Source organism: Odontomachus brunneus, unplaced genomic scaffold, assembly GCF_010583005.1.
Source record: "Odontomachus brunneus isolate Ranch 3 - 2012 unplaced genomic scaffold, Obru_v1 Obru_scaffold_167, whole genome shotgun sequence".
NCBI classification, from domain to species: Eukaryota; Metazoa; Arthropoda; class Insecta; order Hymenoptera; family Formicidae; genus Odontomachus; species Odontomachus brunneus.
In genome coordinates this window covers 472,455-486,831 of record NW_022639617.1, presented here as the reverse complement: position 1 = coordinate 486,831, position 14,377 = coordinate 472,455, and the positions used below count along the sequence as shown (strand labels likewise).

The 14,377-nt window shown below is 35.1% G+C and overlaps 2 protein-coding genes across 7 annotated transcripts; one reads left to right on the top strand and one right to left on the bottom strand.

Moving 5' to 3' along the window:
• Window positions 1-18: 18 nt before the first annotated feature.
• LOC116851188 (ABC transporter G family member 20-like) lies at window positions 19-14,377 on the bottom strand. 6 transcript variants are annotated; one of them, XM_032830358.1, is made up of 15 exons: window positions 14,313-14,377; window positions 8,690-8,831; window positions 6,211-6,455; window positions 5,966-6,143; window positions 5,760-5,853; window positions 5,186-5,401; window positions 4,920-5,026; window positions 2,467-2,692; window positions 2,173-2,350; window positions 1,979-2,094; window positions 1,670-1,740; window positions 1,397-1,485; window positions 1,137-1,313; window positions 626-712; window positions 19-534 (listed from the first exon to the last, which is right to left on the bottom strand). In XM_032830358.1, the coding sequence occupies exons 2-15, from the start codon at window positions 8,791-8,793 to the stop codon at window positions 317-319; spliced, it is 2,106 nt and encodes a 701-aa protein (XP_032686249.1). In that variant the 5' UTR covers window positions 8,794-8,831; window positions 14,313-14,377; the 3' UTR covers window positions 19-316. The 6 variants fall into 6 exon arrangements, 3 of the variants coding, with proteins under 3 accessions (XP_032686249.1, XP_032686250.1, XP_032686251.1); XM_032830359.1 differs by having other exon boundaries at window positions 1,137-1,196; XR_004379543.1 differs by having other exon boundaries at window positions 383-534; window positions 1,137-1,196; window positions 1,979-2,041.
• Window positions 7,307-8,925, top strand: LOC116851189. The gene is made up of 2 exons (XM_032830361.1): window positions 7,307-7,637; window positions 7,955-8,925. Exons 1-2 carry the CDS (start codon window positions 7,307-7,309, stop codon window positions 8,149-8,151), a joined length of 528 nt encoding a protein of 175 aa, XP_032686252.1. The 3' UTR covers window positions 8,152-8,925.

Here is a 14,377-nt window from a genome sequence, read left to right as displayed (position 1 = left end):
AACATAACTTCTTTCACATAACTTAAAATCATGTAATATTTCTTATTTGCACTCACGTGTTTTATTGTACGTATGCATATAGCGTGTGTTTTTATTTATATTTAGTATTAAATTAATCTTTAATTTTAATTTACCTACATTTAGTTAATTAAAGTAAAATATATTTACGACATAAAGGCCATTTGCACAACACTCGCGATCATAATTTTAGCGATAAGATTCTCTGAGGAAATTTGGAGTTGATTTCTTCTTCGCGAAAATGTAGAGATGTTTTCCTTCGCATGAAGTTCCTTTTGAACTAACACGTTTCTTTGCATTAAGGCGAGGCTTTCAATTTCAGGCCGGCTAAACATATCATAAAGAAAAGTAACGACCAGCCGCCAATTACGAGTAAGCCACTGTATACGTCCAACTCATATATCGATTGTCCTTTGTCCATTACTCCTCTAAGAGATATGGTCGGCAAAGTCATCGGCATGGCGTAGTTGATCCAGCGAAGTGCCTTCGGCATGCCTTCCACTGGCCACAAGGTTCCTGTCATTTGTCACATAAATTGAACCATTAGCAAAATGACCAAAATAACCAAAAAAGTTAGTTTTACAAGATATGAAAAAAGGAGGCTCACCGCACAAGACTATCAGTGGAAAGAGACTTCCGGCTGAGGCATAATGAGCCGTACTATAATTATTGGATATAACGGAGATGAAGAAACCTGAATCAATATCATTAATTAGTTTCTTTAGCAAATATCGTGTTGTTATCTGGATGATAAAATAAAATGAGAAGAGCTTGTTACTACCATATAATTATTTCTAAAATGTAAAAAAGTGAATCTATATTAGCAGCTTAAAGAATTAAAATAAGGGACAAAAACAAAGAAAGCCATTTCCTTGTAAATCTTTTCTGTGATCCTCATGAGAGTCTTCTCAGGTGTTGTACACTAACAAAAAGATACTTGACAATTTATTTGTAGGATATAAAGCTGTCAATTATTATTTAATATTATTATTATTATTAAATTCAATCAATTATTATTAATATATTTCTGTAAGATAAAGTTTATTTTTGTGATATAAACTTTTATTTCTCACAAATAAATTTTCAAGTTTTTTTCTCAGTATATATAAAATATTTACCATACATCAATCCACAAATACTGCTGAGTAAGCCAAACCAGATTACAGCGAACATCGATCCTGCGCATTTCAAGCCCCAGATGGGAAAACACAAGCATAGCGTCATCGCGGTGTTAATAATTATGATGACGTTTTGGACTAACATATGAGATAGCAGGATTTCTGCGGTTGTCACTCCTATCGTAAATTACCCGATGTATATACAAGGTGTTCCTTTATTAATTCTTTATTCGTTCGGCGAACAATTGTTCAAAAATTACCTTGAACAAGACTTCGGTCCCAAACACCCTCCAACCGTTCTGTGACCATTAAAGATGTGGAGGTAGTGGTGGCTAAGAAGAAGAGAAGTCTAGAAAAGCGTAAAAGATCTGGTGTACACTGCCGGATACATAGTATGTCTTAATTAAACTTAATTGTTGCGAGATAAGCAGAACTCAACACTTATTAAAACGATAATCCCTATATGAATAGCTTTTTATCATTACTGTGATAGTTTTATATGATTATTATACTTGATACTTTTAGTTGCTTACGTTATTATGTAGCCCGGAGCCATATAACGTCTGTAGTCGGTATTTAACTCTCCATAAAGCGGTTTCTCGAACTGAAATTTCGTTTGGAATTTTACTTTTAGTCTATGTAACTATATCTTAATGTTTTGAACTTCCTAATTAATAATAATTGATTCCGTGGAATCATAACTTCAATAAACAGCAATACGCACTCTTAACAACAAAAGTTTGACACAGTTATGAATTTAATTTTTAATATGTTCCTTTGTTCGATTAGCTTCTCGTTCGACTCTAATTTAAATTATAGCGCGATATATAAAATATACTCACTTGAATAGGCAGATTGGCGAACTTCGGTGAAATCCCGCAATCTTTCGCTACGTCCTCGTAAACCTCAAAGAAATAATCAAATAACTTCTTCTGAAGAAAAAGCCCGATCTCTCTATCTATCGGACAAACGCCATCGCAGATTTAACCGTTTGAATGCTTCATTTCTATTAGCCTAATAACTAATGGGTACATACCACCCATATCGAGAAAAACCTGAATTTGCCCAGCGACAATGTCGGCTTCGTCGACACCGATCAAGTTGTTCAATCGATTCTGCAGAGCTTCGGAGAAGTTTCGACTAAAGTACATGACGCCGGCGAGTTTGCCGTTGGGTACAGCATCATTTGCCTCGGATATGTCGTCGTAGTATTTCTGCCAGAAGAATATCAAGATAGCAATGTCGTCAAATTTGTTCGAGATTCGCTCTTTCGTTCTGTTTTTATCTGCTGGCGCGAGAGTTAGGCGCGGATAAATTGATGCTGCAGTACCTTCATCGCTGTCGCATCGTTGATCTGCTGTAGGAACTTGCAACTGACGTTGCCGATGTGGCAAGTGTACTCTTGCTCATTATACCAGATGTTCGCGAAGTTACCGTCGCAATTGCCGGCTTCGTCGTTAACAATGCCGATTGTCAGACCCTTTGGATCACCGCCGACCCCGATGAAAAATGTACTCACTTGAAGTATTGGGAATAATATAGCGAAGGCTATTCCTCTAAAAAACAGATTATTTCATTCGTAAAAGAATAATTAGTGTGGTAGTAGAAAAATTCTTCAGTTACGTAAATAGATCCATAAATATTGTACGTATCATTCCTTTTAATTTGATTTTGGCGCCGCGCTAGCGCCTAGTGACAACTCTCGACCACGTAGAGTCTTATTTTTTTATTAGTGGGGATAAGTGAATCAGCGCTAAGTTAGCCATTGGGTGCGTTCCGTTTCCACGCATAATGCGCATGAAGCGCAGCGTTAGGGCTATCGCACACAAATTAACATAACTGCATATGCATAGCATAAGATCGTATGGACCAATGAGCATCGAATATTAAGCATCGAACACCAATATAGCGACTTAATACTCGATGCTCATTGGTACATACGGTCTTATGCTATGCATATGCAGTTATGTCAATTTGTGTGCGATAGCCCTTAGAGTGACAGAAATACGAAAGTAAGATAAAATGAGAGGGAGAGCACTCGGGTGAGGTTCTCGAACCTAGGTTAGGTTAGTTCTCGAACGCATGAATTGCATCAGCTCCGGGGTGCGTTCGAAAACATCACCCGTGTGTATTTTGTCACACTCAGATCGTTCGAAAACCCCTAGTGGGCACACTGACCATGCGACCATGGCCGTTCGAAAACCGTACTCCGTGGACCACTCGTGTGACTTTTCTCCACTCTCTTTTACGCGGTGTGAATCGGTGGAGATGGTGGAGAGTGCGCAAAGAGTGCAATACAGTATGAAATTACTAAATTATTTATGGTTTTTTGTTCTTCGAAACATTCGTACAACCATTAGCCATCACGGTAAGATAAAAAATTTAAATACAGCAGTGTAGGTTAGCCAGGTTTAGGTTTATTTCTATAGTGATGTATATTGTCAGAATATTGTCTTTAAATATAAATAAAGCTTATTAAGCTTTTTGTATTTTATAGGTTCTGAAATTTTCTTACGAGATACGAGGCACGTTAAAAGTCACGAATCAGTAACAATTTGTGAAAAAAAATGGAAAATTTAATCTCGGGTCGTCATATTTTATGCATGGATATTTAAAAAAATATACAAAAGGATGACAAGGGAAATGTCTATATATACGATGTTAAAGGTAAGGAGTAATAAATAAGTTTATAAATTTCCTTAGGCCTGGTGCCCACGATGCTAGAAATCGATCCGAGTTCTCGGACCGAGGAATATATAATCAATTAACTTTCCAGATAACTAAATTATAAATTAATAATTACTAAATTAATTAATTAATTACTAAATTTATTAATTTATTATTATTTTGCTGAGAAGCAATTATAGCTAATGTCGAAATACGCTTTCGATCATTTTGTACAACATATGTAGGCACAACACACATGTAGTATGTCACATTGAGCATTCTTCCATGGCTGTTCGAAAACTCCTCTCGATACCAACTCCACTAACCCCACCAAGCCCATCCACCACAGTCACTTTCCGTCGTGGACTTTCAGTGTTTTCGAACGCACCCCAGAGGTAGTGCAGTCTATGCGATCTCATGCGTTCGAGAACTAACCTAACCTAGGTTCGACAACCTCACCCGAGAGCTCTTCCTCTCTTTTTATCTCACTCTCGTATCTCTGTCACTCTAACGCTGCGTTTCATGCGCATCATGCGTGGAAACGGAACGCACCCATTATTACACAGGCTGAGTGTGCGGAGGCGCTGGTGACACTGGTAGAAGAATAAGTTTTTGTTGTTGAAGTAGCACGTTACGTTCGCTTCTGTTCTCAAGTAAAGCGTATTACCCATTTTAAATACGGCCCAATGAAAAATTTTTCATATATAATTATATAAAATTATATAAAATTATATATAATTATACATAATTATATATTATTATGTATCAAATTTGTCCATTCATGTTCATACATTCTACTTATATATATAATTATATATAATTATGTATAATTATATATATAAATTCATATATAATTTTACATAATTACGCATAGATTTATATGTAATTATACATATTGTTATACATAATTATGTATAATTATATATAATTTTATATGATTATATATAATTATATATAATTATGTATGGACAAATTTCATACATAATTTTGCATGAAAAATTTTTCATCGGAGGCATTTGATTATTCTTTTCCCTATCAGCTTACCGATCATTCGCTGATGTAATGCGTTTCGCATTGAAATATCATACAAATATGATGCATGATAATTAAACTCACGAGTAATGGCGCAAAAACTGAATGCCATTTTTAATCATTAGAGCTCTAAATCTTCTCAGTCTCGGAACCCTTCGTTTCGGAGTGGCCTTGAATTTTGAAACTTTATCCTTAACAGTCCAGAAATAAAAGAAACGATGATTAATAAACATTAATTAATATAATCATTAGTTATTAATAATTACCAATGAGTTAATAATTGTCTAGATAATAGTAATTGTAATCTAATAATAACAATCATAATCTAACGTTTATGTGGAGCTTTTTACCTTTGCTCTCCTGTTTCGCTCCTGGCAAAGAGGTTCATTTTCAGAACTCTCTGTTTTATTCTTCTGAGCCGTGAACCCGCTGACGGCCATATTGTTATTTTCCTGTGTTTGACTCAGTATCAGGAACACCTCTTCCAACGAATTGCATTGAAATCGTTCCAGTAATTGATATGGCGATGACTCCGCCAAAAGATGGCCACATCTCATTAAACCGATCTAGACATTAAAGATTAAAATCTAATCTACAACGTGCTCTTCCTGCTTCCTCTTCATTAATTTTTTAAATTTTGACTTTTAAACCAACAAAGAATAGAGAATAAGAAACAGGATGTAAAGAGCACATTATAAATTAGGATTAAATAACAGATATCACCAGTGGCATAGCCAGAAAAAAGTTTCGGGGGGCTGTACTTTTTATTTTTGACGAGCAAAAAAAGGTCATTCGAAAAAATTTTTCTCACACTTAGCGTAACCCAGAAAATTAATTTTGGGGGGAGCTGCAGCCCCCTCATCCCCTCCCCCTGGCTACGCTACTGATTGTGAGTATTCCGTCAGAGCAGAAATGGTAACTGACTTTATCCGCGTCCTTGGTTTCCTCAATGTAGTGCGTCGTAATTACCACCGTGGTATTCTCGTTCTGCGTGATTTTAACCAGGTAGGCCCAAATACTGAAGAAAGAAAGAACACTTATAATTGGCTAATTACGTCGTTAATTTCCCGTTATATTTCCCAAGTCTCTAGAACGCGCGTTCAAAAGAGCGAGGAGCAAAATCTACTTGCTTTTCTTTCAAAATTAGATCCAGACCGACAGTGGGCTCGTCCAGGATCAAGAGTTCCGGACGGTGAATTAAAGCGACGGCAAAAGACACCCTCCTCTGCTGACCGCCGCTCATATTCTTCACCAGCTGATTCTCCGGAGGTAATTGGAGCAATTCCGAGAGGAACTTTTGCCTCGTCTCTGCAAAACATGGCAAAAAAGTCTCGGTTATTTTCACACCAGTGTCTTCATCGAATCCCTGTCCTACCGATTTCGTCATTGTCAAGACCATTTATCCTGCCGAAGTAGTAAAACGCATCGCTCCTCGTGAATTCGCCGACGAGAGAGATCTCCTGCGGCATGTAACCAACTCGGGGCCCGGGAATCCCGGAGCCTTCGCTGCCGGGATTTCCACCCAGGACCCACACATCTCCACTGTTAAGACGTTGAACCCCAACGATGCAGGATAACAAGGTGGTCTTGCCACAACCGCTGGCACCCAAAAGCCCATAACTGTTTCAAATAATAAAAACAGATACGAAATTTTGAATTGCAATTAATGATCGAATAATGGAACTTCCAAGTTCTAACTTTCAGTTTCTAACAGTGGCTGACCCGACTAGAATTTTATCCCGCAGTTCCAATCAGGTTGACCCCAATTAACTATCTAGTTAGCGATATTATCTTTATTTATCTTTTATTATAAAATGCTAATTATTAATAATTCCTACTATATTCTTATTTTAATTCTTATTCTTATATTCTTATCTCTTGATTGTTCCATACTGCGTAACATAACTTGTTAGAATCTTATAACATCACCTTTTACAATTCAAACAACTTTCGAATCAATCTGGTCACAGGATAAATTTTTCGGAAATTAGTCGGAAATCTATGTTTGATTAGAAGAGAAAACTACATTATTTATTTCTCCAAAGTCCTTGTATATTTGCATACTTATCTAGCCACATTTGCATTTCGTTGAATGGTGTTTATAGTTCCTCATGCAAATTGCAATCAGTCTGAACGTTCGGACGATAGGTACGTGACTCATAAAAATTCACGTTATTTAATAGCAACGGCTATCCCGCAGATCGTTAAATCCGTGAGCAAATAACAATTTTCCGTCGGCAAAAACGATTGGCTAACACACCTGTAGTATTTGGCATTAGCAAGTTTGATCTAACGTTTTCTTTAAAATAAATAAAGGAAGGCGGAAGGTGTGCCGCGATATCGTTTACTTCCACATCAATACAGAAAATAGGAGAGTCGTAAAAATTAGCTTTCGTTCACCCGGACTTTTTGTTCTCGCTAAATAATGCAAGATCATAATATAACGTCTACGGATATGATGTTGTTATCGAATGCAACATCATAAAATCATCGAGCGACCTCGCGATTTGCTTCAGTTTCGTCGCGACGCAATGATGATCTTCATTATTATTCTGTCGCTCGTAGTAAGAGCAATCTCCTCTTTATTATTTGTACAGGGATCGTCATCAACGCTCGACGACGACACAGCATCGATTGATCTTTTCTCGAATAAATCTAACGATGGTGTTAACGAACTGGTTGAGAAATTGCACGGGACAAAGCGGATTCGTCTGACAATCGATCTCGTTGAGAAGATCATCAATATTCAGCAGGCGATGCTGGAAATTAACGACGGAATCGATCACCATCAGAATTATCTCGGTGAGTCGATTTTCACTCAAGATAAATGTCCTAACTGACTGAACTAGTACGAAAGTATAATCATATATTTTTATATTAATAAATATTAATAAATATTAATAATTAATAAATATTATTAACAGATATATTTTTATTAATAAATAATTAATGGAATTAATTATATAATATAATCTAATCTAGTAATGTAATCTAAATGCAAGTGAAAAATTTATTAAATCTACGAAAAACGGAAAACGGAAAGAAGCTCTTACGAACACAATATCGCTTATATTATTCCAAGGGAATGTCACGAACGTTCAAAAAATCTTCTCTCGTAGGACATTTCAACTTCCTTGGAACGTTCCTTGGAGCAAAGATCAGAATCATGCAAAATCAGCCTCATGTATCTGAGACAAAGATGGACAAGATATCGGCAATGGATGAGATTCTGAAAGCGGTACATCAAGTCTTACCAATGAAAAAGTCCGCAAAGATACCGTCAAAAAAACCGAAAGTGACATTTGGGATGTCTTGATGCCCGGCGACCCGCAAAAGATTTTGAAAGTTCTAACAGATCCTTTCTACAGCACAGCTTTTGTAATGTAATTTTAGTCGAGTACATGATGTTATACACTGCAGCATGTAATTCGTAGATTCAACGTCATAAATCGAAAGGGTTTCCTTTTCTATCCGTACATTCACACTAGGCGAAAACTGCATGACTATTGTGTAACATATTACGTCACGGACAGTAATTTAAGCAGTCGATGAATGTTTGCGTAAAATTGCATGACGATAGTTTCTGCACATTTACGCAAATACGGATAAGGCAATTAGTATTGAGCCGTCGTGGAAAGCTTGCCCTGCGTTTGTGGAATGAAGCGGAAACGCTATATGGTATCGGAATGATTACATATCGTTAGATCAGATGAAAAAGGAAAATTACAAGTTAAATTTTTAATGCGAAAATGATCTGAGATGCAATTCTATCCAATTGACGACTCATAATGTATGATAATTGCCACGGTTACAGGAACATCGCGTACATATCGATAAGTGTAGCGATTACTCACATGGAACCTCTAGACACCGTCATGTTCAGGCCATCGAGCACTACTTTCTCGGATCCGTAACGCTTTGTAGCGTTCCTCACGACGACAGCCTCCTGTTGCACCATTTCGCGAAATGGTGAGGATTGCTCGCTCAATGATGAAACTGCGACAGAAATTTTTTTCCGTTTAAATTCGAGACAATGTTCTTAAAACGATCGTTTTGTGCGATTTACGAAGAAACAATGCCTTTATTCTGATTTGATTTCTCCTATTAGAAACTTCATCGCTTAAAAATATAAAAGCGATTTTTTTCAGAAGAAAATTAAGCACCCTTAAGACTACGAGCATTTGACGATTCAATGTTCGGTAATCATTTACGGAGAATATTCTGAAGCAGAACAAAAAATCTCGATGATGTCGAAATGACAAAGAAAAAAGATCGGACCATGATTAAAAAGCGGATTTTTTAGTTTGTTTACGTCATTTGGATGTTACTGTGAAATTTCTTGTCCTATTTACATTTATACTTAAAAAAAAATGTAAAATGTACACTCAGTTGAGTTGATGCTATACCATTCCCCAAATCGATAGTCACTAAAAAGTTTTGACCAGCCGTGTCCATTTCTAGCTGATCATTTTTCATGACTGTTGATTCATCTGGCAAGCGGGATGTGTCAAAATAGAAGTGACATTTTGACAACTTGACTCATACATACGTGTTTTTATCAGAAGGTTATCCGCTCACGTGTAACGCGCAATCAGAAGAAGAAGAGTAAGCATGTTAAAAAAGATAAGTAAGAAGTTTTTACTTTATTCGAATAAAGTAAAATGTTTATTAATAACGAATAATTTGAGAGCAAATCGCGTGAAAATATTAAAAGCAGAGACTCTTTGTGTCTGTATGTGTATAAATTTATTATAATTTTGTATATTAACTTCTTACTTACCTTTTTTTAATTCTTACTCTTCTTCTACTGATTGCGCGTTACACGTGAGTGGATAACCTTCTGATAAAAACATGTATGTATGAAACGTCAAGTTGTCAAAATGTCACTTCTTTTCTTTTGACACATTCCCGCTTGTCAGATGAATCAACAGTCATGAAAAATGATCAGCTAGAAATGGACACGGCTGGTCAAAACTTTTTAGTGACTATCGATCTGGGGAATAGTATAGCATCAACGCAACTGAGTTGCGATTTATGTTTATTTTATGCACTGCGATTTATGTTTATTTTATGCAGTTTAAAACTACTTCAAGTGTATTACAAAAACTCACTTATCAATTATCATTTATTTTAACTCACTCATCATTTATTTCATGCAATTTATAAATACTTCAAGTATTAAATATTCATTTGTCAATTACGATTCAAACATTTTCTTGTCATGCTGATATCATGATTTTCCGTTCTACTTGGATAAGTATTATTAGACATTTTTTGTATCGAGCAACATGTTACGTTGCAACATAATAGTATTGCTGAGACGACCCTTCTCTTTGCTGACTTGAATATTCGATTTTGCGCTGACGAAAATCATTAAAAAGCAAGCATATGAAAATTAGACTATTATACAAGTCTATAAAAAATGATATTTTACACTTCTTAACAATATCAAAATCCCGTCCCGTAGATTATGCACAGTATATCTTTTTATTTTACTTAACAATAACTTGTAGATACGTTACTCTTAGTTACTTGTAGATACTCTACAATAACTTGTAGATACGTTAGTTATTTCTCTAAAAATATTTCTAGCACAATATGTCTAATAAATATTTCTATAATTTAGTAACTGGAATTTAGTAAGATGTGGTAGACAGAAATAGTTCTAATAAATAAGATAAATGTCCCAGTAATTGAACAATGTTCCAATGATTGATACATTAACAATAGATTTATATTTGACATTTCTAAAAACAATTTTTTGAGATTTTGCTGAAGAATATTTGTTTCTGCGAATTTGCAATGTTATTCAATGAATATTTAATCATTAGGTATTACATAAACTAATCTATTGTTAATGTATCAATCATTGGGACATTGTTCAATTACTGGGACATTTACCTTATTACTTTTTACTACATGTTACTAAATTCTAGAATTAATTTTCATAACGGAATAAAATTGTGTAGAATTCTTTTGACTGACATCAGACGGAATAAATATTGGATAATTTGTGGCTATATTATGAATATACATTATGAATATATATGAATATACATTATGAATATATATTATGAATATACATTATTATGTAACGGTTACGTAATATTGAATTGCGTCAGCTATGAGACCATCAGCTATGTGACTTACAACTAATATATCATCAAATATACAAGGTGTCCCGAACCTCCATGATGATCCTTGGTGAGAACGTAAAACGGATTGAGGTGAGCAAGAAAGTCCAGTGCCGTTTTGCGATATTCGCAATAATAGTCGAGATATTAATTAAAAAAGATTGGTGAATGATTACGCGTGATATGGTAGATGAGCCGCAATGGGGCCGTCTGCCGTTGTATACTTATATATTAAGTCAAACTGAACAAAAAAGTCCTCTACTATTTTGCAAATGACCACATAGATTTTTAAATATTAAAGAATTGCAAAAGACCACATAGATTTTTAAATATTGTTACATATATGATTGTATACCATAATGCATAAATTTTCTTTAATTAATATCTAAATATCTATATATATATGGTAATTTACAAAATGGTGAAGGACATTTTTGTTCAGTTTGATTCAATGTATAAGTATACAACGCCACTGCAGCTCATCGACCATATTGCGCGTGATCATTCACCAATCTTTTTTAATTAATATCTCGACTATTATTGCGAACATCGCAAAACGGCACAGGACTTTCTTGCTCACCTTAATCCGTTCTACGTTCTCACCAAGGGTCATCATGGAGGTTCGGAACACCCTGTATATGTGGCTTATAAATAGTTAACACTAAGTTAAAATATTGTTTTACTAAATTAATCAATTTTTCTGATAAAACAAAAAATCATAACGATATTATCAATAATATAGATGAAAATAACGAAAATATTATCAAAAAATTTACTTTTCCATCACGATTTGATTATTTTCTAGTCATTTTGATGTCATCGTAATTTTCTACTTGGGTTATTTACATGAATACATTCTGCATCGATACTTTCTCTAAAACAAGCAGATCGGTTTCCAATATACAACAAATTCAATATACTAGATATTAGATTTGGTTTTCGGATTTGAGCCGCATGGATTCAGGCAAAGAAGAATCCACGCGGCTCAAACCCAAAAACCAAATCTAATACTTAATCTAAAACCAAATCATGGACACCGCGAAAGCCTCAAATATCAATTTCAATATATAACAAATATGTTTATATTATATTTGAAGTAATCGATGTAACATCTAGCGATAAGTATAGCGCGCCTAACTGGCAATTAAATATAAGTAGAGATCGAAACTTGCTATTACGTCTTACAAAAGCTGAATAATTATGGAGTAAAAAAGCAATGTGTTTATGTATTACATGGGCAATCCTAATTCTATACTATTCTGGGTTTGTTCACCTATTCAGATAATCACGTATTTGCGGAAGATTCAGTCAAATGCAAACAGATATAAAAAAAAAATAGACCTCTTAAAGTGAATGAGAGAGAGAAAAAGAGAGAGAGAAGGAGAGAGAGAGTCAATTGGAGAAGATGTTTTTTTCTTGTTTAGTTATTATATAATTATGTCACCTTGCCTTTTTCGAAGATATTTATAGCTATTTAATGCACTGTCTTCTTCTTCTAAAGAAAAAGATAATATATTATAAAAACTTATCGCACACGCACAATATTGCATGTCTACGTATATATAAAGTAAAAAACAGTCAGAAATCTGACGATATATAACCGAAATATAAAGATTTATTGTTAACATATAAAAATATGGGAAGTTCTTAAACTATTTAAACAACTATTTTACATTCATACGTGTGTATAAAAACGTTGAAACAAACTTAAAATATAGTCTTTTAAAATCGCACTTTTGAAAAATTTGAATAAGTCTATTTGAAAAATAGACTGCGTTATATTTTTCTTATTTATAATTTTTTATTTTTTATTTTTTTATCAGGACCTTGAATAAGTTCTCGCTGTTTTCCAACATATGGCGTTACCAGAACTGCGTGCGTGTAGTTTAAGATGGTAACGCATCTATAAGGAAGTACTATAAGCAAGCTTGAAATTCAGTGTATGTCATTTCGCCGAAGTGTAAACAACTTTTTCTTTCATAGTGTTAAACATGTCGAGTTTCGTGCCAAAAAAAGAGTATTTGCGGGGAATTTTACTGCACTACTTTATTAAAAAAAAATCTGCAGCTGAAGCACACAGAATTCTTGTTGAGACTTACGGCCATGCTCTGTCGGAAACAACATGCAGAGATTGGTTTAGATGCTTCAAAAATAATGATTTTGATGTTGAAGATAAAGAACGCTCTGGCGCACCGAAAAAGTTTGAAGACGAAGAATTGGAGACATTACTTTATGAAAACTCATGTCAGACACTAGCTGAACTTACAGAATAATTAGAAGTTGATCACACAACAGTTTCGAAACGTTTGAAAGTATTAGGAATGATTCAAAAGCAAGGACATTGGGTGCCATACGAGCCGAGAGACGAACGGCGTCTTTTCATGTGTGAACAGCTGCTTCAACGGCAGAAAAGGAAAGATTTTTTGCATCGTATCGTGACTGGCGATGAAAAGTGGATACACTACGATAACCCTAAGCATAAAAGATCAGGGAGTAAGCCCGGCCATGCATCAACATCGTCGGCAAACTCGAATATCCATGGTTCGAAACTTCTGCTCTGCATTTGGTGGGATCAGCTGGGTGTAGTTTATTATGAGCTGCTCAAACCGAACGAAACCATCACGGGACATCTCTATCGACTACAATTGATGCGTTTAAGCTGAGCATTGAAGGAAAAATGGCTGCTATACGAGCAGAGATACGACAAAGTGATTTTGCAACATGACAACGCTCGGCCACATGTTGCACAACTGGTGAAAACCTATTTGGAAACGCTTAAATGGGAAGTCCTACCCCACCCGCCGTATTCACCAGACATTGCCCCTTCCGATTATCATTTGTTCTGATTGATGGCACATGGTCTGGCTGAGCAGCACTTTCATTCTTATAAAGATGCCAAAAAATGGGTCGACTCTTGGATAGTCTCAAAAGACGTGTCGTTTTTCCGACGTGGAATTCAAATGCTGCCAGAAAGATGGGAAAAAGTAGTGGCTAGCGATGGACAATACTTTCAGTGACATGTTTTTTACGACTTTTTTTAAATAAAGCATTAATTTTCACGAAAAATCAGCGAGAACTTATTCAAGGTCCTAATAATTTTTTTTACTTATCGTTTGTATGCTGATTTAGATTGATTTCGAATATTTTAACATGTAATTTTTCAACCGATGGATTTTCTATTTCTTGAAAGATTTTATTCTTTAAAAAAGTAAGATGTTTTACGAGTGACATGAATGTCGACTAACCGAGATATGTATGTAGAGCACACAATGTATTACAAAATAATCACACAAATAATTGACATTTCACGAAAGTTATCACTCATTCGTGTTATTATACTGACCTGCGAAGAACGTATTTTAAATATTTAGCATTGCACTCTTTGAGTCATTCGGCGCGAACTGATAG